This window comes from Vulpes lagopus, chromosome 9 (assembly GCF_018345385.1).
Source record: "Vulpes lagopus strain Blue_001 chromosome 9, ASM1834538v1, whole genome shotgun sequence".
In the NCBI taxonomy this organism is placed as follows: Eukaryota; Metazoa; Chordata; class Mammalia; order Carnivora; family Canidae; genus Vulpes; species Vulpes lagopus.
This window is the reverse complement of record NC_054832.1, coordinates 61,162,417-61,184,317: the sequence shown is the minus strand read 5'-3', so window position 1 is coordinate 61,184,317 and position 21,901 is coordinate 61,162,417. Positions and strand designations below refer to the sequence as shown.

The following is a 21,901-nucleotide window of genomic DNA, read 5'->3' as shown; positions in this document are numbered from 1 at the left end:
TGTCCAACCCCCCCATGCTTGTTCTCAAGTAAATAACATCTTTAAAAAAAAAAAGATGAGATATATGTTTTAAATAAATATAAGAGCTTAAGGTAATTACTAAAGAAGGATGTTGTGAATTGACTACATTTTCCAAACCAAAAATTGAGATATGTAATCTGATCAGGATGATCCAAACTTTGTGGAAGCAGGTCAGATTAAGTCTGCTTGGTCCGTATACAGTATTACTTGGCATGGAGGCATTTCGGAGTGACTGCTAGAAAAGGACAAAAAAAAAAAAATTACCTTCCTTTGCTACTAGGCTAGCTCAAAGAACAAAGTACTTAATTTGAATTATTCAACTAGTGAAAAAATTGGCATCACACGAGTTCCTGATGTCTTGCTTTACTGTTTGATTTTAAAATGAACTAGCAGTCAAAGAAAGGCTGCCTAATTACAGGATGAGCCCCCATCTTTTCAAAAGACCATTGTCCTGACTTAATTAACATGAACTAAAACAGTCCTAAAACAACAGGGCACATTCCCATTAGGATAAATTACTCAGACCTAGTCAAGGCAGCAGGATTCCCCAGAGGAAAATCTGTCACTGCTTTTCCACCTGCACTACAGCCCTTTCTCAAAGGACTCTGCTACAGCTGGGAGCCTCCCTCTGGATGGGGCATCTGTTCCATATTGAATTTGCTCCACTTTGAAAGCCATGGACCATGGATAAAGGGTGAGGAAAAATCCTAAGCAGTCAATAGCAGCATGGCTAGGGATGTGACATAATAGCTTAGTAATATGGTCGCCTATGGAACACTTTTATTCTGGTCTCAAATGTTCCTGTGAATATTTAAAAGTGTGTTGTTTGCTTTAATACAGGGAAGAATGGGATCACTGGTTGAAAAATGCTATGTCCTTAGCAGGATTCATCGTTGAGCATACTGGTTCTCATTCGTTAAGAAACTGGGCAGTGGAGTGGAGAGACTTGGCTTTGTCCCTTGGAGGCAAAGACTGCATCACTTCCTTATTCTCAGCCTAGATTTCTAATCTGTCAATGGGGAGGCCAGTGGTACCATCCAACAGGTCTCATGTTCATTTATAAATATTGGCTAATATTACCCACATGAGAGCGCCGAATCCTAACCACTAGACCACCAGGGAATATTACCCACATGAAATGAGTTTCTCTCTCTCACATTAGAAAACATTCTCCAAGGCTTGTATCAGCTTCATGGTAACTGATAAGCGCATTTTTTTCTTCCTCCTCTTTTTTTTTTTTTTTTTTAAACCTTCAATATACTAGTATGAACCACCTAATTAGACCTGAAAATATTCCACTGGTCTCTTCATCAGGAATGAAATCAGGTTTAAAACTGGAGCAATACATATTTATTTTTTAGTCGATTTGCAATTTTTAAACCTTTCTTCATTTGGTAATAATTTTTCTTCCCCAATTACAAAGCTCATAGATGATGAGGTGAATAAATAACTTCTGTGTCCTCTGAGTAATTGTGTGGTGTTAAACAAATTAACAGGCATTTGTGATGGGGGGTGGGTGGGAACCAGGGGTTTAAAATGACTCCAAAAAAGATCAGAGATTAATTTATGTCTGAACACTTAGTTATAATATAATGAAGCTCAGGGTTGAATGAATTTTTAAAGAATTTATTCTATGAAGAATAGACCAGGTAATGGCCAGCCATATTACAATCAGGGACCCAAAGCAAATAGTAGAGAAAGGGTAATTTTAATCACAAAAATCAAACTCTACTTACTCCCAGTCTCTGAAATAAAATACAGTCCCTCTCCCAGGGTTTGTGTGGTTTCCAGACCCCTTAGCTATATCAATAGCCAGCTCTCACTATTTCTAGGTAGATTCACCAAAACTCCATTCTTGTGGAAAATATTTCTGCGAAAGCAGAGGAAATAAATCGATAAATCCAGTTTATTGGCTGGTCCCATTTTTCTGTTTCTCATCTCAGTGTAACTATCACCTGTTCACTTGACACACCCAAAAGCGACAAAAATGAAGACAGAATCCTAGCCTTTAGATTTGCATGGTCTCCATACTCTGAGGGCTAGTGGCCTTCATGCAGCTTCATATGGGAGTAGGATGCTTCTTGATTCGGGAAGGTTTTTCCACAGATGCTGCAAGACCAGCCCTCATCCTCCTTGTGTGAGCGCCGGACGTGGCTGTCGTGAGCGGCGTGGGATGCAAAAGATTTCCCACAGTACTTGCATTTGAAGGGCTTCTCCCCGGAGTGCTGCCTGATATGTGTGCGGAGGATGCTGGAGGCAGTGAACCTCTGCAGAGAACACAAAGCAGCAGAAGTAAACTTCCTTCACCCTGACAGCTAACTAGACAAAGGGGTTAATTTCACTGTCACTGATCCTTAGTTCTCCAATGGATGAATCTGGGTTTTCAGGCCATAGAGCAGGCTTGGTCAACAGTAGTAGCCTTCGTAAAAAGGGCACAACTGACAGAAGGCTCAGGAGCCTCCATTTAAACAAGCAATTCCAGTGTGGCTGGTCCTAGGACCACACCCCAAGAATGTGCATTACAGGAGTAGCTACTATTGGCCAAGGTCTCTGCGTAAATCAGAACCTTATTTTTTTCTTTTCTTTAAGATTTTGTTGAGTAATCTTTCCACTCTTACAACTCCAAGATCAAGAGTTGCATGCTGGGGTGAGGCGGGTGGGGGTGGAGAAACACCTGGGTGGCTCAGCCGTTCTGCCTTTAAACTCAAGAGTGTGTTCCCAGGGATCCAGTTCCTGAAGGAGAGCCTACTTCTCCCTCTGCCTGTGTCTCTGCCTCTGTGTGTTTGTCATGAATAAGTAAATAAAATCTTAAAAAAAAAAAAAAAAAAAAAAAGGTCTGCATGCTCTAAAGACTGAGCCAGCCAGACACTCTGGTTTCTTTCTTTTCTCTCGTTTTTTTTTTTTTTTTTTAAACTTAAACTTTCTGAGGGCCATCTGGGTGGCTCAGTCGGCTAAGCATCTGACTCTTGATTTTGGCTCAGGTCATGGTCTCAGGGTCCTGGGATCAAGCCCCAGGTCAGGCTCTGCACTGGGTATAGAGCTTGCTTGGATTCTCTCCCTCTTCCACTGTGCCCCACCCCCAACCCAGCCCAACCCAGCTCCTAAGCACTTGCTCTCTAAAAAACAGAAAAACCTTAAGACTTTTTGATTCTCTGGAGATCCATTGAGGTTGGTATGTGCATAACAGTTCATGCTTTTTCTTATTGTGGATAGCACTCCATGGGGGGAGAGGAGGGGAATATGCCTCAGTCTATTCAATCACGCTCCCGTTGAAGGACATCTGGGTTATTTCCAGTCTGAGTTCTCGTGAATAAAGCTGCTGCAAGCATTTGTGTACAGGTCTTTGTGTGAATATATACACCTTCATTTCTGAGATAAGTGCCCAGGAGGACAATTACTGGGTTCTGTGGTAGTTAACAAGTTTAGTTTTCAATGAAATTGCCAAACTTTTCCAGAATGGCTGTAACATGAGTACTTTGCTGTTTTTACATCTTCTCTTGGCCAATTCTGTTCTTTCCCTTATTTATAGCCTTTCTCCTCATTCATTTCAGTACTATGCTCTGACCTTTGTCACCTTCAAGTAATATATTAGAGACGTAATGACTTTATTTTGGTGGTATAAAACACCAGGTTAAACACCTGGTGACTTCAGATTTGAGGGGCTGAGAGAAAAGCACTGAACAGTGGGGTGTCTGGAGTTGGGTCATTACCTAGTGAGGTGCACAAGCCATACTTGTCTGGAACCTGGCCAGTCTTCACCAGCTTAAGTAACTGGAGTCTAATGTGTAAACCGGGATGCCAAATAACTAGTTCGTGTCCTACGTGGATTTAATTCCCCTTCCAAGCATTTCTCAATCTTAGGTAAGCTATAAGTCCAACGTGAGGATCAGAGTAAGAACCCAGAAACAGGATGTGTCGTGGGGCTATTTTGTGCCCTGGAAAACCCGCTGGAGAGAATTTCTTCCGTAGGACAGCTTGCTTTTTTTTCACACAAATCCACGGTCTCGGGACACCTGAGTGTCTGCCTTTGGCTCAGGGCGTGATCCCAGAGTACCGGGATCGAGTCCCACATTGGGCTTCCTCCATGGAGCCTGCTTCTCCCTCTGCCTATGTTTTCTCCCCCCCTCTCTCTGTCTTTAATAAATCTTTAAAACAAAACAACAACAAAACAAATCCATGGTCTCTTCCTAAAGCTTGTGCTGGCTCCACATGGTCTACTTATGTGTCAGCCTCATTTTTCTATGTTGATTATTTTCATTCTATTGACACACAATTTCTTCAGCAGTATTTGTCCCTAAGCCTGGTACACTCAATGTTTTATGTTTCTGTGGGAGGTTTAGATGTCCCTCTAACATGGCCTAGGTTTCTTTCATGGCTTTATCATAAAAATTTAAGTAACTGGATGATAGTACCAGTCTCTTCCAGTGCTATCCACCAGGGCTTTCTGCAATGACAGAAGTGTTCTATGTCTGTACTATACAATTTGGTGGTCACTTGCCACACGGAGCTAATGAGCACTTGAAATGTGGATAGTACACCCAAGTTACAGAATTTGCCATTTTATTTCATTTTTATTAAATTAAATAGCTACATATGGTTAATGGCTAATTAAGCATTGAACAGCACAGATATTTATCATCGAAATAGGACATGATGTGTTTAGGTATAATTTCTAAAGCATGGTCAAACCATAGTTTCTATTCCAGTGACCCCCTAATCACATACCTGTCTCTTAATTTTTATCATTTCAATATTCTGTATGTATAATTTACATTATATTCCACTTTAGCACTCTTGCTCTAGGAAGTTAGACTCTGTGCTCTTAAATACTATGTAACCATGTCTGCAATCATCAGGTCTCCTTGTAAATTAGGGGTGTACTTCTTTTTCTTTTTTAATTTTTAAAAGTTTATTTAAGTAATCTCTACATCCAATATGGGGCTTGAACTTCCTGACCCTGAGCTCAAGAGTCTCATGCTCTACCAACTGAGCCATCCAGTACCCCTAGGGGTATATTTCATTACACATGTCTTAAATGCCAATTTGGCAATAGGTCATATTTGACCATCTTAAGCAAACTGGAGCATATTCAGTGGTAGAAATGGGGATTGGGCTGATGATAATGGACTAAGAACTCCTTATAAGCCAGGCTTTATGCTTCAAGTTCTTATCCATGAACATCCAAACAGGGCTCAAGGCAGATCCCTTGGAAGGAGGTTCCATTTACCTTTGTACAATATACACAGTGGTATGGTCTGTCTCCAGAGTGGACTCTCGTATGTTTGTTTAGGCTGGAAGACTGAGAGAAACATTTCCCACAGGTAGAACACTAAGGTGTAAAAGAAACATACAGTTAAAATCGCGTCTTCATTTTGCCATTATGTTTATAAGAGGTGTAATATTGTTTTTATCCAGCATACGCCTGTAGTCGGAGGCTACAGACTCAAGCTGAGGGGTCTAATTAAGGTAGTAGAAAAACAACCTAGGGCTACCCTGACAAATCTGCAATCCTGGGTTCTGGTCAGATGTTTGAGTTAATACTGCAAAAGAAGAGATCAAATATAAAGTCTAAATACATGGCTTGGAAAATAGGATTAGGGGACTCAGAATGAAGAGCAAAAGAAATGAAAGGTTAAGCACAGGGAGGTAGATTCAACATCTGGCCAAAAGGAGTTCCAGGAAGAGCAAAGATCTAGAAGACAGATGAACGAGAAAATTCCTTTCAGTTTAGGACTTGTGCCTTCAAATGGAAAGAGTACATTATATTTCACTGATTACAAAGCAGAAAACAAAGAGAAAGACCTCCCAACTTGACATGTTCTGTTAAAATTTCAGAATTCCAAAGATAAAGTGCAGTTTCCACAAAGAAGAAAACTGGTTATTTATAAAACAGACCGGAAACAAATTGCCACCAAATGATAAGAGAAAATAGAAAGATGTCTTGAAGGTTTTTAAAAATGATTTCTAGGGGGATCCCTGGATGGCTCAGTGGTTTAGTGCCTGCCTTTGGCCCAGGGCCGTGGTCCTGGAGTCCCAAGATGGAGTCCCAAGATCGAGTCCCACGTCGGCCTCACTGCATGGAGCCTGCTTCTCTCTGCCTATGTATTTGCCTCTCTCTCTCATGAATAAATAAATAAAATCTTAAAAATAAATGAATAAAATTAAACAACAACAACAATTATTTGGGGATGCCTGGGTGGCTCAGTGCTTGAGCATCTGCCTTAGGGTCAGGGTGTGACCCCGGGGTCCTGGGATGGAGTCTGGATCAGGCTCCCCGCAGGGAGCTTGCTTCTCTCTCAGCCTCTCTCTGTGTGTCTCTCATGAATAAATAAAACCTTTAGATAAAAATTATTTGAAGATATGACACAGTATTACAAAAAGGAAATCAAGAAAGAGGAAGAGCAGGATAGAAAAATCAGTGGAACTAATTCATAAAGGTGATGGTAACTATCCAAATATGATAATTCAGAGGCCTAGAAAGCAACTGCTTCAAATTCGAATAAGCTCCCTGAAGAACGCTTTCAAAGATGTAAATATTACACAGGTTTACACAATTACAAACACACATATACACACACACAAAATAACAAACTACATTTTCCTCGTGTTATTAGAAATCCTAGCAAAAACAAAAAGCTTGGAAGGAAGTAAAAAACAGACAATAAAGAAAGCTAAAGTCTGGTATAATTTTGAGCAATGGATAGAATATTAAAAAAAAATGCTTTTTGGAAAAACCAGCTTCTCTCCATTGGTCAGGAATTTCAGGACGGTGGAGAGGGCTAACATTCTAAATTCGTGTATAAATTTTTGGGTCTCATTGTTATGAACTACAGAGATTTCCTCTGACATTTTTGTGTTCTTTATTAATTATGCTTGACAAATCATCTGAAAAAGAGGTACATTTAGGTTTTAAATGTTAGAAACAGGGGTGATAATACAAAGTTTCCCACTGTTGTTTGCACCCAGCATCTTCTGACATTTTTTTTGGTCAAGCATTTTCTTTCTTTCAGAAATGGAATGTTTTTTGTTTTTGTTTTTTAAAATCATTTATGTTTTGCATGTCTGCTTACCTGGAAATTATTTTTCTTTTTTTCAAATAAAGTTAATGTTTTGTTTTGAGCTTCTGCAGAAACTAAGTATATTTAATTGCCTTAAAAGTTAAGTACTCAAACTTAAAAAAAAGTATATAAAATAAAACTAACAGCATAAAAAATGTTTAGCAGTAAAAAAGTAAGAAAGAAGTGCCATGAGAAACTTCAGTTGAGATGCTCAGAATGCAGCTAGACAGATGAGCTCAGGACAGAATTGGCTAGAGATCAAAACCCAATGTGAAATGCTATTTATAGTCATAATACAAGACCACTCAGGGAGAGTTTGCAAAGAGAAGATCACTAAAGAAGAATTCTTGGGAATACTGAGGACACAGGATTCATCCTCTTGTATTGCCAGTTTAAAATTATTTTTCCTCAACTCTACTGTAAAACTGAGTTCTTATTTCACTTATTACTAGCTTCCACACTTTGTCATCCCTGTCACCTACAGATGGCCTGGTCAACAGTCCCCAGTTTCAAAGATGGCAGCACCCGAGTACAGCTTCTCCGAAGCCCAACCCAAAACCACCACTCAGAGTTTAGGCAGAGGACCTAGCCAACATTTTAGTAGAAATATCTTGAATGAGCTCTAATAACCTTTTCCTGTATTCTTTTTAGTTAAAAACAAACAAAAATAAGTCCTGTAGTTTCCACTTTCTTAACAAATACCCTCTGGTCCAGCCACAGCAAATTTGACAAATATCCCAAGTGGTGTATATCCCATTGGCCATTAAGATCCATCATCACTTGCTGTGCTAACTAAAAATGAAAATGGTACTGACTAAAATTATAGTATACCATCACTTGTTAAACACATTCAGTTTCAGAAAATATGTTTCAGAAACATAAAGATGTCAAAAAACTCCACAACCTATAATTGTTCAAATATGGCTTGTGAAATATTACAAAAGCATGTAGCAATAGAAATATTAAAAAAAAAAAAAAGAAATATTTTCCAAGGACATATATTGACAGATTGCAGGACAAATACAAAGTGCCAATAAAATATAGTTTAAACATTTCAACCACGTTACTAAGATGCAAATTAAAGCAAGATATCATTTTCATCTATCAAAATGGCAACATAAAAGGACAGCAGTACCGCAGGAGCCTCAGTGCTGCCTACCACACTGCAAACACCACCGGATGGACCATAAATTGACACCTTCTCTGGAAAGCAGTTTAGTGCTTCAATTCAAGCCTTCAAATTGTACACACCCTTTGACCCAGTTTTTCTCCTAGGAATCTATCCCAAAGAAATCATCAGACACGGATAACAGAGATAATGATTTCTATATAATATTGTTCAAGGCAGACACACTGGGGAGAAAATTCACAAAGCAGGAGATTGGTTCATTGAATGATGGCACATCCATCTCATACACTGATGCAGCCATTACCATGTTTATAAATTAGTCATGATGTAGTGTCAAGTCAGAAAAGTAGCCTCACAGTAGCCCAAAGTATACTAAACACCTACACACACGTTCACATACACATATAGAAAAAAGTTACACCTTAAATGTTTCAACTTGGGTCATGGCATATCAGGTGACTTTTGTTTTGCATTCTCCAAATTCTATTTACCAAGCATACATTTTTTCCCCCAAATTGGAAATAAAGAAATTTAAACATTTACCAAGTGAAAAGTATGAAAATCGATTTTGGCTTTGCTCTTCATCCATCATACCCCCAGAACGAGTTAGCAGTCTGATGTGTTAACTTTCCACTTTTCCATTCATGTGTGAGCATCATGTATAGCATATGCAATAAACCATTTCAAATGGCATCATGATATACATATTCTGCAGCTTGTTTTGGCTTAATAAGCAAAACATAATTTATACAACTAGTTCTGTGTTGATGAACATGCGAACATGCAGTATCTAACTTCCTACTATCAAAATATACTGGAGCATACCTTTTTCCTTTTGCCCAGTTAACAGGTAAAAGATAGAATTTCATTGTCTTAATTCTTCCAATGTTCTTAGAATTCTAGTTGTATGTGCTTTTCTGTGGGAACTGGGATTTAGAGGGGTTCAGGTTGGCGTGGGTATCTTTGTAGATCTGCATCACCAAGGGGTTACTGAAAACTAATTGTGTTAAATGTCTTTTGATGAGCAAAAAGGAGTTCTTAGATTATTGTAAAAATACTCAAACTTTACAGGAGCAAATAATATAGAGATTGGGATTCTTCTGAAGCTTAGCAGTGAACAGGAAGGGGTGGATAAGGGCAATTTTACGAAGATTACTCTTAGTTTTATCCCATTGTCCTTTCAGGCTCGGCTCAAGGCCACCTTGAGTACTTTCACAACCCATGTGTCCAGGTAGAAGCAGACACCCTTCCATCGTGCACTTCTCTGCCTTGTCCATCTGTCCTAGCACTGTCCCTAAGGGACTACCTCTTAAGGTAGTTCACATCCAACCACTGTCCACAGCACTGTCCTCTCTTCCACAGACCCTGCCTTATCAGGCACTGTGTCCCAGCAACTCATACCCAGGAGATCCTCAAGATGGATTCAGGCGTTTGAGGTAGGAGCATGAAAGCAATGTGAGTTACAGGCCATCCGTCATTCACCAGCCCTACTTCCTACCTTGTGAGGCCGGTGCTTCTCATGAACATGAAGGATGTGGATCCTAAGCCGGTCTCGCTTCTCAAAGGATCGTTTGCAGAGAGAGCAGGGAAATTTCCGGTCACCCTTGTCCACACAAGGGGTATACTTGAGATGCTTATCTCTGTAATATTTGTAGGTAAATACTTTTCCACATCTTTCACATCTGTAGCCTTCTGCAGACTCTGTCAAACACAGGGGAAATAAGTGCCAGTGGCTTTGTCAGCTATCTTACTGCATTCTTACTTCTTCCAAGAGGAAGTTTAAAAAACTTTCATTACAGAATACTTTAAACATATAGGAAAGTCAAAACAATGGAGTCAAACCCTCACGTCCTCAACACCAAGCTTTCATAATGACCAACTCATAGCCAATTTTGTTTTCACTTATATCACTTGCCTCCAGGACTATTTCCATAGTAATCATCATTTGGTTCATAAAATACCTCAAACTATAATTTTTAAAAGACAATACTTTTTAAAAAGTAGTAACCATATTGCCACTGACATACTTAAACAATTATTTATTCCTTAAATAAATACATTGGTATACACATACGTTTAATTATTTTCCAATTAGTTCAATTTAGGATTCAAAGTCTTCTTGTTGTCTATGGTTTGCTATGTCTGCTCAAGTTCTTAATTCGTAGGCTCTCCTTTCCTTTTGTTCCCTGAAATGTATTTGTAGAAGCCTTGCCTCCAGCCCTACTTAAGAGCAGTTCAACTCTATAGTTCATTTTTAGAAAGATTTTATTTATTTATTAGAGAGAGAGAGAGGGAGCACAAGCAGGGAAGGGGGGGGGCAGGGGGAGACAAAGAAGCAGACTCTCCTGCTGAGCAGGGAGCTGGACTCAGGCTTAGTCTCAGGACTCTGGGATCATGACCTGAGCCAAAGGCACGCACTTGAAGACTAAGCCACTCAGGCGCCCCCTAACCCTAACAGCTCTTTAACGCACTCTTGACTGGCAGGTCTTAAGAGGTTAGGTTAATATACCAAACATACCTACAGTGTCCCTTTCAGATCAGCATAAGCTCTAAGTTCAAAGCAGTTCACCTCCATCAATGATGAACACCAAATAATGATGGATACCAATGGCTTACTTTCTAGCCTTCACAAGGGCTGTTCCATTTGTCCCCATTTATGAAGTCCTAGGCACCTGTTTAGCTTACAGTTTACTTCTGTGAACTTTTGGAAAAGATTCCAGAGCTAGAACCATCATGTATAGAGTAAGGATGACATTATCTTGCCTTCCCTTGTATTCATAGGGTTATCATGATGATTAATTTAATCTTATCACTTATTGAGTTCTTACCACTATGAGTGATACTATCGCTGAGTGCTAGACAAGACCCAGAAAGGTAAATCTGTTTTTATCAATGGAAGAGGCGGGGGGGGGGGGGGGGGGTGTGTGTTAAAGAGGTTAGAGAGGGTTCATCAGACTCTAGCAAGGGAGGTCCCCAGGTCCAGGGGTGTCTATTGTTGGGGGAGAGGAGAGGACAGGGGCCACCTACAAAAGCATCCCTGCTGAGGACACTCTGGATTCCAGAGGATCAAGTGGCTTTGACTGTGAATGCATCACTGAGACCTCATTGTCTGGCCCTAGGGAGGGAGAGAAGACCCAGGAGTAAGTAAGTATATGCAAGAGTCTGTAGATTAAAATCTTTTTAGCATCAGGACTGCAGGGAAGCTATCCATCAGGGGCTTTGTTGGTTGACAACTACATCCCAGGCACGTTTTACAGGTAGCTAAGGAAATAAACCATTCACTAAGTAAATAACCAGGAAGGCAACCACCAACCCCAGGACCAGCCATTGCCTGGGATGTCTATCACTTTCATTGAGGTGTTAATACTCTTCCGAATCCCCTTGCTGGGATGGTTTTTGCTCAGAGCTATAATTTTCATTGGTCAGAAATACCTGGCTTTTCTGCTCTTGGGGTGGGAGGAGAGGGTCTACAAGGCAGGATCAGTGATCCAAATTTACAAAGCACTAAAGCACACCAAAATTCAGAGTAATGGTTCAAAAGTAAGTTTGCATAAGAACAACGGCTTAGGCATAGGCAAAAATGACATACCACCCTTAGCTACCTACCTTTTCTGCTCTGGTCTTTGGAAATTTAACTTAACTTAATCTAATAATTTTATCCTGTTCCCTTTCCTTCTTTCTCCTCTCCACCTGCCCCAACCACATTCAACTACTCTTTTTTTAGCCAAGGGCTTTCCCAACATGGACAATGATGCCTCCTGCCCCACCACATACAGTTTGGTAACGATTAAGGGTGGTCTTCACATTCCACACCTCCATCCCCCAAAACACACATTCTGCAGGCTTGCATACTCAAATAACCCGCCTACATAGGGTTCAGACTCTTCCCTTCCACTCAACACCTTGATGAAGAGGGAAGTTCCCACCAATCCTCGACTAAAGCCTTTGAGGAAAACAGTTCTTTTGAGAGGACAGAGGAATTTTTATTTTTCTTTCCTTGTTAATCCTATCCCAAACCACTCATAATGGAAAAAAAAAAGAATTAATCCATAATTCTTTCCAACAAATTAAAATGCTCACCAATTTCCTTCCATGCATTGTCCCAAATACATTATTCAATCCCATTTACTATCATAAACCCTCAGCCCTGTTCCTTATTACCAGATAGGGATTTCTCATTTCTGCATATTATTCCATATGTTAATATATCATCATTTACCCAAGAATTAGTCTTCTATTGAGCATTCAGGTTGTTTGTGATTTTTCACTAATATGGATGGTGCTATAGTAAAACTCCTCATGGACAAAGCTTTCCTTTCTGGACTATTTTCAGAAGACAAATTTCCAGAAGAGTATTACTGAGAAATCAAAAGTTATGATCATTGTAATAGCTTAATACATAGCATTAAGTCCTTTTTCAAAACAATGATGATTATATTGTGAATTATCAAGCATGTGTTTTTCTCAAATCTACTTTTCACTTTTATTTCAAAAACATTCAGTACATTTTGGAAGTGACCAAAAGACTTAGTTTGGTGATCATTATGACACAACTGTGAGGTCCACACACTTCAGAGAGTCCACAATCTCAACACCATTCCCAGCATGACCCCCACACCATCCACGAACAGGGGTAGCAGGAAGATAGTTTATCAAGACAATTCTGACAGGCCCTCATTTGACTCTTTTTTTTTTTTAAGATTTTTTTTTATTTTAATTTTATTTTTTTTTAATTTTTATTTATTTATGATAGTCACAGAGAGAGAGAGAGAGAGAGAGAGGGAGAGAGAGAGAGGCAGAGACACAGGCAGAGGGAGAAGCAGGCTCCATGCACCCGGAGCCCGATGTGGGATTCGATCCCGGTCTCCAGGATCGCGCCCTGGGCCAAAGGCAGGCGCCAAACCGCTGCGCCACCCAGGGATCCCCTTAAAGATTTTTTTTAAAGATTTTATTTATTTATTCTTGAGAGACACGCAGAGAGAGAGAGAGGCAGAGACACAGGCAGAGGGAGAAGCAGGTTCCATGCAGGGAGCCCGATGTGGGACTCAATCCCGGGACTCCAGGATCACACCCTGAGCCAAGCCAAAGGCAGATGCTCAACCACTGAGCCACTCAGGCATCCCTTATTATTTGGACTCTTGAAACAAGAGGCTGTTCATTATTCACTTCCTAAGCCCTGTGAGCATGTCCTCCTTCCTTTGGTTTCACTATTCCCCAAACCTGCCTTTCTCTCCCAGTCTAACACACCTCACCCTTAAGCAGCTTTTTCCAAGTTGGTCCCAACATCTTCTGCTTTCATTCAATGCACACACATTATAATAATTTGCATTTATCTCATACCACCTACTGGATGGTGGTGGTGGGGGGGGGCGTTCCCCAAGCTTTTGTGTAAGTAAAAATCATTCCGAGAGCTTTTAAAAATGCAAATTCCAGAGGCTCACTCCCAGAAGTGGGTTGGTGGTCCTCTAGCTTCTTGCTGCTCACATGTGGTCCAGGGGTCAACAGCCATCAGCCTCCCCTGGGAGCCTGATAGAAATGCAGAATCTGGGCAGCCCTGGTGGCCCAGCGGGTTTAGTGCTACCTTTAGCCCAGGGCCTGATCCTGGGGACCTGGGATCGAGTCCCAGGTCAGGCTCCCTGCATGGGGCCTGCTTCTCCCTCTGACTGTGTGCCTCTCTCTCTCTCTTTCTCACTGCATCTTTCATGAATAAATAAATAAAATCTTAAAAAAAGAAAGAAAGAAAAAAAGAAAGAAAGAAATGCAGAATCTGGGCAGCCCGGGTGGCTCAGGGTGGCTCAGCAGTTCAGTGCTGCCTTCAGGCCAGGGCGTGATCCTGGAGACCAGGGATCGAGTCCCACATCAGGCTCCCTGCATGGATCCTGCTTCTCCCTCTGTCTGTGTCTCTGCCTCTCTCTGTCTCTCATGAATGAATAAATAAAATCTTAAAAAAAAAAAAAAAAAGGCAGAATCTCAGGTCCCAACCCTGAATGACAATCTGCATCTTTCCAAGATCGCCAGATATTCACATCCACATTAAAATTTCAGAGTGAGGGACACCTGAGTGGCTCAGAGGTTGAGCATCTGCCTTTGGCTCAGGTCATGATCCCGGGGTTCTGGGATCGAGTCCCCACAGGGAGTCTGCTTCTCCCTCTGCCTATGTCTCTGCCTCTGTGTCTCTCATGAAAAAATAAATAAAATCTTTAAATAAATAAAATTTGAGAGTGAGAGTCTAGCTCAATGCTTCTCAAAGGTGACTAAGATCCACAGTAAGAAAGACATTTTATACTTGATACTTAGCATGTACTCACACCTCCTTTTGAAATAAAAACTTCCCCAAACAATGCTTCCTCTTACTTTGAGATTCACATCAACATTTTCTATTCTATTTTATTCTTTTTTTTTTTTTCCCTTTAAAGATGATCTAAACCACTACATTTCCCACCAACCTCCATCGGAAAAGCACTGCTTGCTTTAGGGCTTTGATGGAGTCATCAGCTGGGTTAGTCTGAGCAGAGATGAATCAGAATCTGGCTCACCTAGGCAAGAGGTTGCATCTATTTATGTTGCCCTTATTTTTTTCTCTGGAAAGAGGCGAATCAGAAAAAGAAAAGGTATCCTTGTGAACAAAAGTACCTTCAGCAGCTTTGGAAAGATAAGGGCACTTTCTTCCAGCTGGGTAGTGTCCCCCTAGTTAGAGATACCCTCAGCTTAATCTCCCCCACATTAGCCTCTGTGGGGGGAGGAGCCCCACAGGTCAGGGAGAGACTGCTGAAGGGTTGTTCTAGTTCAGAAAAGAGCCAAGTCCTTCCACTAGAAGAGACTCCCCAGGGAAAGGCAAAGGGGTTTCACTCACCCTCAGAGGACCTAGGAGCCTGCTTCCCCTGTTCTGTGACTTGAAGGCTCACAGGAATGTCCAGAAACTTTTCATAGCAGTCTCCATACCACACAAGGAGCTCTTGGTTCTGGCAGATCTCCTTGCAGCTCTCATAAAATATCTGCCCTTGACACTGCACTGCAACCAGGTTCTGCTCCTTGGGGAAACGGGCACAGTTGACATAGGACATCCAGTTCCCTGCATTTCCTTTTCCATCTATAAAGTGGCTCAAATGACCATCTTCAAAGATCTAAATAAAATAAAACAGAAAGTTTAAAATGCACTTTTTTTTGCCTCACTTATAAAATTACTTATTAAAAATTTATAGTCCAAATATCATGCTTGAGTCCACTGAATATATTTATTACTTATTAACATTATGAAGCCCAAATAGATTTATTAGCTTCAGAATATCTCCGTAGGTGCTGTGACATTTTAAGATTCTTACTTGTATCACTTGCTTCATTTTTAAATTTCTATAGTGAATATGTTAATTCCATAAGCTGAGAAAAAGGGGAACAAGAGCAAGGTTGCATTTAATTCACAACTTAAAGACAACCAATTAGATTTGTGCTTTATCCCCACCTAGTTGTCATGCATATTAGTGGAGCCATACTTTAATTCTTTCTGGGCTGTTGGCAATTCCACTGACTCGAATGTTTTGTTATTATAAGCAACTCTGTGATTAACATCTTCCACATAGTCTGAATTTCAGATTACTTTCCTAAACTATAGTCCTAGAAGTAGAAATTCTGGGCCAAGGGGAGAGATCCGATATATTCTGACAAACTGGAGTCTTACCAGCATTCATCCCAACAGAATCAAGAGTATCGGCTTTTTAAAAATCCATAGCGAATGTCACAGGCAAATGATACCACAAATTTTAAAATTTGTTTTTATTCTCTTCTGCATATTCTCAGCACCACTGTATAACCTTTAAAGTATTTGGTTTTGTCTATAAATATAGACAAATATTAATTATTTAAATATACATTCCATTGTTACTCTTCACAGATTTAAGGCAGCACAAAATGCAAAGAATTCATGTAGAAGAGCTATCTTCATGCAGTGAACTTCTGCCTTTCCCTCTTTATATTGCAAAAACGGGCAGCACAGACAGCAGAGTGTCCCCTCCTCCAGGCTAGTGATCTCCCAGAGGGCCAGAGGCCAACATTGTGCCCCACCAGTGTCAATTCCCACTTTGTCGACCCACCAGAAACATATTCATTTACCTCCCACATCAGAGAATTGTCTCCATAGGTCTTGACTTCACTGGCGTTGACCACTTTACCTTGAAAGGGCCCAAACCTGACTCCTTTGGCAATGAGGCTACTGCAGAATATACCAAAATGCCGCAATTCTCCAAACGTTGTCTGCTTGAGGCAGAGACCTGGGGGAAACCCAAGGCAGGAGAGCCAATGAGGAAAGTCACTGTATTGGTTCAGGGACAAAAATTCAGGCAAGGAGCCCTGCCTACCTTCTGGTAGCTGAAGGGAGTCTTTATCCAGAGTTCGACAAAGAGAATCGGATCCTAAAAAAGAGGGTTAAAACTTTATTTTTCATAAGGTGTTTCCCTCCCTACATCTTAGAGGTAACCATTATGCTGAATTTGAGGTTTACCCTTTTATATTTTTCCTGCTCCTTTTTACTTTTATTTTTTTTTCCTCCGCTCCTTTTATATATTATATATAAAATTTCTCATTTGAGACTCTGAACAACCCTTGGAAGGTTATGTGATTAAACCCATTTTGCAAATTTAAAGAACTTGAGAATCAGAGATCCTGCCGACTTTGACTAAGGTCAAGATAGCTGTCTAGGCTGGGACTCCAAGTATGAACTGCATGAGGCTCAAGGAGATATCCTGTACTTTCTGGTAGAATCTGATCCCAGCTGACAAGTCCACGGGGCGAACCAGGTCTCTCTTGACCCTCAGCTCCCAGTAAAACCCACCTTAGGAATCATGCATTTAAGCAAGTAGAGCCTCAGAAGTGAGCTTGGCCTACCCCCTTCATACTCCGATGGGAAGTACATGCACGTCCCCCCTGGACTTGTACGGTCTCAGATCCACCTTGACACCCACCTCCCCCACTCCTGGCTCCCACCTCTGTTCCCATGCCACCTGACTCACGCCAGTTGTGACCGCCTTTACCGTCTGTGGGGACCAGGAAGCCGGAAATTGCATGGTGCAGAGGGGCCGAGCGCTCCACGCTGGGGATAACCCCGAACAAAACGAAGTGCAGGTCCTCCTGGGTGAAGTGGTAACGGGGAATCGACTTTCCATACGGGGTGGGGAGTTTGGAGCCCTCCTCAGATCGCTTGCCGGGGAAGGAAGGTAATAACGGGGGGGTCTTCATCACCTCAGGTAACAGGGAAGCATTCACAGCCGTCGGTTTAATTAAAATCTCAGGTCCACAACACTGGCCACTGTCGCTTTGGCCACCAACGTGGTCCAAGTCTCCACTGGTGGCGCCTCTGTACTCGTGGCTGCTGTTGAAGTGCGGCACCTCTCTGGGGAGGTGGGGAATCGCGTACCACGGGGGCAGCTTGCCGTACCAGGGCAGATCGTAGAGTGGCTCCCTCTGCAGGGCCAGGCTGGAGCTCAGCAAGGGAGGCGCGGGCCGGAAGGTGAAGGGGGGCACCGTGTGGGACGCGGACACTGCAGCCTCCCGGGGCGGGAAAGCCTGGAAATTTTCCTCCGCAGCGGGTAGCAAGTGCCCATTGTGGCCGTAGGGCAGGAAGGGCATGTTGTAGGCGTCCAGGTGCTGGGGGCTGCGCTGGAGCCTCTCGGGCGCGAAGCACATCTTGTCCTGCGGGCCGGCCTCGCCTGGCGGCGGCAGAGCCATCCCGGGCCACAGCGCGCGGCGCACCTGCGGGGAAGCAAGCCGCATCTCAGGGGAGCCGGGGCTGGGGGGCCGCCGCGGGCCTGCTCCCGCCGGCCGACACCCCGCCATCCAAGCGAGCCCCGGCCCGACGGGACTCGCGTGGGCCTCCGATCCGATCCCGCAAGGCGTCCGTCACAAACCCTGCAGAAACCGCCCGGCAAACACGCACGCAAGGCCGCACACGGAAGTCTTCCGGGGTCTGGCTCGACCCCGCAGTGCCCCGCGAGGGTCGCTCTCGCCTTCCCTCTCCGAACACATCCCGACCCAGCACAGCCGGCCCCAAACCCGGCTCCCTGCAGCCGGCCCCAAACCCGGCTCGCAAAGCCCGTTTCCAGGTCCCTCTTCCGCCCTCTTCTCTGTCCAACAAAACTCTCCCACAGGGTGGGTCGCAGCCCCCGGGGCCCTCCCTCCCCTCCCCTCCCCCCGGGGCCGGGGCCGGGGCCGGGGCCGGGCGCCCAGGTCTGACGGAGCCTCGCGGCGGGCGGCAGCTCCTGGGTCCCCACGCAGCCGAGGCGCCCCCGCCCCCGCCCCCGCCCCCGCGCCGCCCCCGCCAGTTGGCGCCCGGGGAGCGGCGGCGGCCGAGCCCGGGGGCAGGTCGGGAAGGCCGCCCCCCGCGAGCCCCGGCTCTGACCCCGCGGCCCCAGGGGCGCGGGCCGCCGGGACCAGGAGGGCGCCACCCCGGCCCCCCTCAGAGCCCGCAGCCCGCGCCGGTGCGCCACGTGGGCCGGGACCCGCCACCTCCCCCAAGCCCCTCGGGAACTCTGGTCGCCCCACCTGGCCCTCAGGGGCCCGGGGTCGCCGCTCGGGAGCGCTCGAGGACGCGCCCCGGGCCGGGTGGAGGGAAGCGCTGGCGGCCGCCGCCCCCGCCGCCGCCGCCGCCCCCGCCCCGACAGGACGGCGTGTTCAGGGACGCGCGTCCTCCCAGGCCGAGGGGCCGCCGGGCTCGAGGGCAGGATCGATGAGCCAACAAGGAAACGCAGCGGGGTCGCGACTCCGAAATTGAAGAACACGGGGTCAGGAGAAGGGGTCAGCCACGACGGCGGCCGCTGCCGGCCTCCTGCTGAGCCCCGAGGGCGCTCGGCTGCCGCCTCCCCGGGCCAGCTCTGCCCCTCGGGGGCCGCGAGCCCTGAGGGAGTGACAGCCCGCGGCCCGGGGCGCTGCGCCCCCAACCGCCCCGGCGGACGACGGCCCCGGGCCCCCGCGGCGCCCCAGCCCGGCACCCACCTTCCCGAGCGCCGCCGCGGCGCGGGCTCCGCACCGGTAGGCTTCGGGCGGGCCGACGGGGTCGAGCGCCGGGTTTAAGAGGGCGGCGGGCGGGCGGGCGGGGCCGCGGGGCCGGGGCCCGGCGAGGGTGGGGAAGGGACCCGCGGCCCACGCAGGGCCCCGGCCGCTCTCCTCCCCGCCCACCGCAGCCATTGGCCGGCGCGCCCGAGCCCTCCCGTCCCCAGGGGGTCGCGCTTGTAGCTCCTCAGGTCTGCAGCCCCTCCCCGGACCCCTGCCGGGGGCGCTCGGGCTCCGCTAGCCCCCGGGCCCGCCGGCTGAGGGAGCGGGGGGGGGCGCCTGGGGAGGTGGCCTGGGGGGCCGGGCCGGGGGGCGCCGGGGGCGCGGGCGCCCGCACACCCGCCGGCTGAGGGAGCGGGGGGGGGCCTGGGGAGTGGCCTGGGGGGCCGGGCCGGGGGGCGCCGGGGGCGCGGGCGCCCGCACACCCGCCGGCTGAGGCTGGGACCTGGCGTCCCGCCGCGCCCCTCGGCTCTGAGCTCGCGAGCGCGGAGCCCGGCCGAAGGCGGCGTCAGCCCCAGGACCGGGGGGACGTTCGTCCCGGTACCTTGTGGGGACCCCGGCGCCGCCCCTCGGGCTGGGACGCGGCGCCCCGCTCCGACGCGCCCGAGGCCGTCTGGGGGCCGGTTAGCGCCGCCGCGGCTGCCCCCGGGGAGGGAGGGCGCCGGGCCTCGGACGCGCGGGCTCTGGAAAGCACGGCCCAGACCAGCCCCAGCCCCGGCGCTCGAAGAGCGCGTTTTTATTCCCCGCGCCGGCCATTGAGGGCAAGAAAGGAGCGCCGGGCCCCTTCACATTCACAGCGAAGCATCGGGGGGCGGGGGGGGGCGAAGCCCTGGTACCGCCGGGTGATGGCCTGGGCCAGGCTCCTCGCCGCCCCAGCCGTCAGCCCCCTCACGCCGGCCCGACCCTGGCGGGAAGGGAGGCCACGTCCAGGCGGCCGGGGGTCCCGAAGCTGGCGGCGGACAGCGACGCGAGGCCGAGCGCGGCCACTACCTCCGAGACCGCCGCCTCCGCCCTTGGCGCGGCGGTGCGGGAGCGGGCGGGGAGCGCGCGGGACCCCGCGGCCCTCGGGGGCGCCGCCGGTGCCCCCGCCGCCCCGAGGCTCTTTGCTCACCCGGATGGGTCGCGAGGAGCTCGGGGTTTCCTTCTCTCCCTCTCGTAAATCCCAGCTCCGTTCTGAGGAGAACCGGGCCAACCGTCCAAGGAGAACCCGACGAAGCTTCCCTCGACGGACAGCAGGTCTAGGAAGGATCTTGTAAGTCCTGCGGCCTCCTGGGGAGGCGTGCCCACCCCAGGACTCTACCCGCTTCCATTACTCTTACCGGCCCTCCTCCTAGGCCTCACCTGTGGGGGTTATTTATTTTTTATTTTTTAAGATTTTTATCCATTCCTTCCTTCCTTCCTGAGAGACACACACAGAGACACAGGCAGAGGGAGAAGCAGGCTCCATGCAGGGAGCCCGACGTGGGACGCGATCCGGGGTCTCCAGGATCACACCCTGGACCGAAGGTGGCGCTAACCCGCTGAGCCACAGGGGCTGCCTTTTTTTTTTTTTTTTAAACCTGTGGTTTTTTTTTGTTTGTTTGTTTGTTTGTTTTAAGATTTTATTTATTTATTCTTGAGAGAGAGAGAGGGAGGCAGAGACTTAGGCAGAGGGAGAAGCAGGCTCCATGCAGGAAGCCTGACGTGGGACTCGATCCCGAGTCTCCAGAATCAGGCCCTGGGCTGAAGGCGGCGCTAAACCGCTGAGCCACCCGGGCTGCCCAAACCTGTGGGGTTTAAATACATGCGCCGATACTTGGGTGGTCTGTGGACGGCAGGTCCTTAGGAGGCCATTTTCTTGTGCAGTCGTTCACCGGTTGTGGCTTTTATTTTAGCAGAAGCAACGTGAACCTTATCTTCAGGTCTCGTTATGGAAATAATCTAGAGTTTACAATGATAAAAAAATTAATGATAAGACTTGCTTGTTTAGCGTAATCATAAAGTAAAAGTAGCAGTCCCCGACTGTCTCCTATCCCACTCTCTGGAGGCGATACTGAATAGTTTGGTTTATTCTTTCTTTCTTTTTAATTCGTTTAGAGATATGATTTATTTACTCATGAAAGACCCACACAGGGATCCCTGGGTGGCGCAGCGGTTTGGCGCCTGCCTTTGGCCCAGGGCGCGATCCTGGAGACCCGGGATCGAATCCCACGTCGGGCTCCCGGTGCATGGAGCCTGCTTCTCCCTCTGCCTGTGTCTCTGCCTCTCTCTCTCTCTGTGTGACTATCATAAATAAATAAAAATTAAAAAAAAAAAAAAAAAAAAGGACCCACACAGAGAGAAGCAGAGACACAAGCAGAGGGAGAAGCAGGCTCCATGCAGGGAGCCTGATGTGGGACTCTATCTGGGGACCCCAGGATAAGGCCCTCAGCCAAAGGCAGATGCTCAACCGCTGAGCCACCCAGGCATCCCTCTTTTTTTTTTTTTTTTTTAAACATAGTTTTAAATTGTGTTTACATGGGTAGGGTTTGCCTTTTTTTTTTTTTTTTTTTTTTAACAAAATGGGATTATACTTGTGTGCAACTTTTTCTCACTCTTAGTCTTTGCTCCTATCCCCTAAGGGATTTATATTCCTTATAATGGTTATATAATGCAGAAATGTATTTTATGGATGTAG

General features: G+C 46.3%; 1 protein-coding gene across 1 annotated transcript; it reads right to left on the bottom strand.

Moving 5' to 3' along the window:
• Window positions 1-2,060: 2,060 nt before the first annotated feature.
• Window positions 2,061-18,068, bottom strand: PRDM14 (PR/SET domain 14). Its single transcript, XM_041768441.1, has 7 exons — window positions 17,226-18,068; window positions 16,560-16,613; window positions 16,315-16,472; window positions 15,062-15,332; window positions 9,707-9,909; window positions 5,249-5,350; window positions 2,061-2,288 (listed from the first exon to the last, which is right to left on the bottom strand). Exons 1-7 carry the CDS (start codon window positions 18,031-18,033, stop codon window positions 2,061-2,063), a joined length of 1,824 nt encoding a protein of 607 aa, XP_041624375.1. The 5' UTR covers window positions 18,034-18,068.
• Between the last annotated feature and the right edge of the window lie 3,833 nt (window positions 18,069-21,901).

Excerpts from the sequence above, each read along its gene's own strand:
- PRDM14 (XM_041768441.1), bottom strand. The coding sequence starts at position 18,033 with ATGGCGGGGTGTCGGCCGGCGGGAGCAGGCCCGCGGCGGCCCCCCAGC. Across the intron at positions 9,910-15,061 it reads GGCTCCTAGGTCCTCTGAGG|AGTCTGCAGAAGGCTACAGA; the intron begins GTGAGTGAAACC and ends TGTGTTTGACAG. Across the intron at positions 5,351-9,706 it reads AGAAGCACCGGCCTCACAAG|TGTTCTACCTGTGGGAAATG; the intron begins GTAGGAAGTAGG and ends TTTACACCTTAG.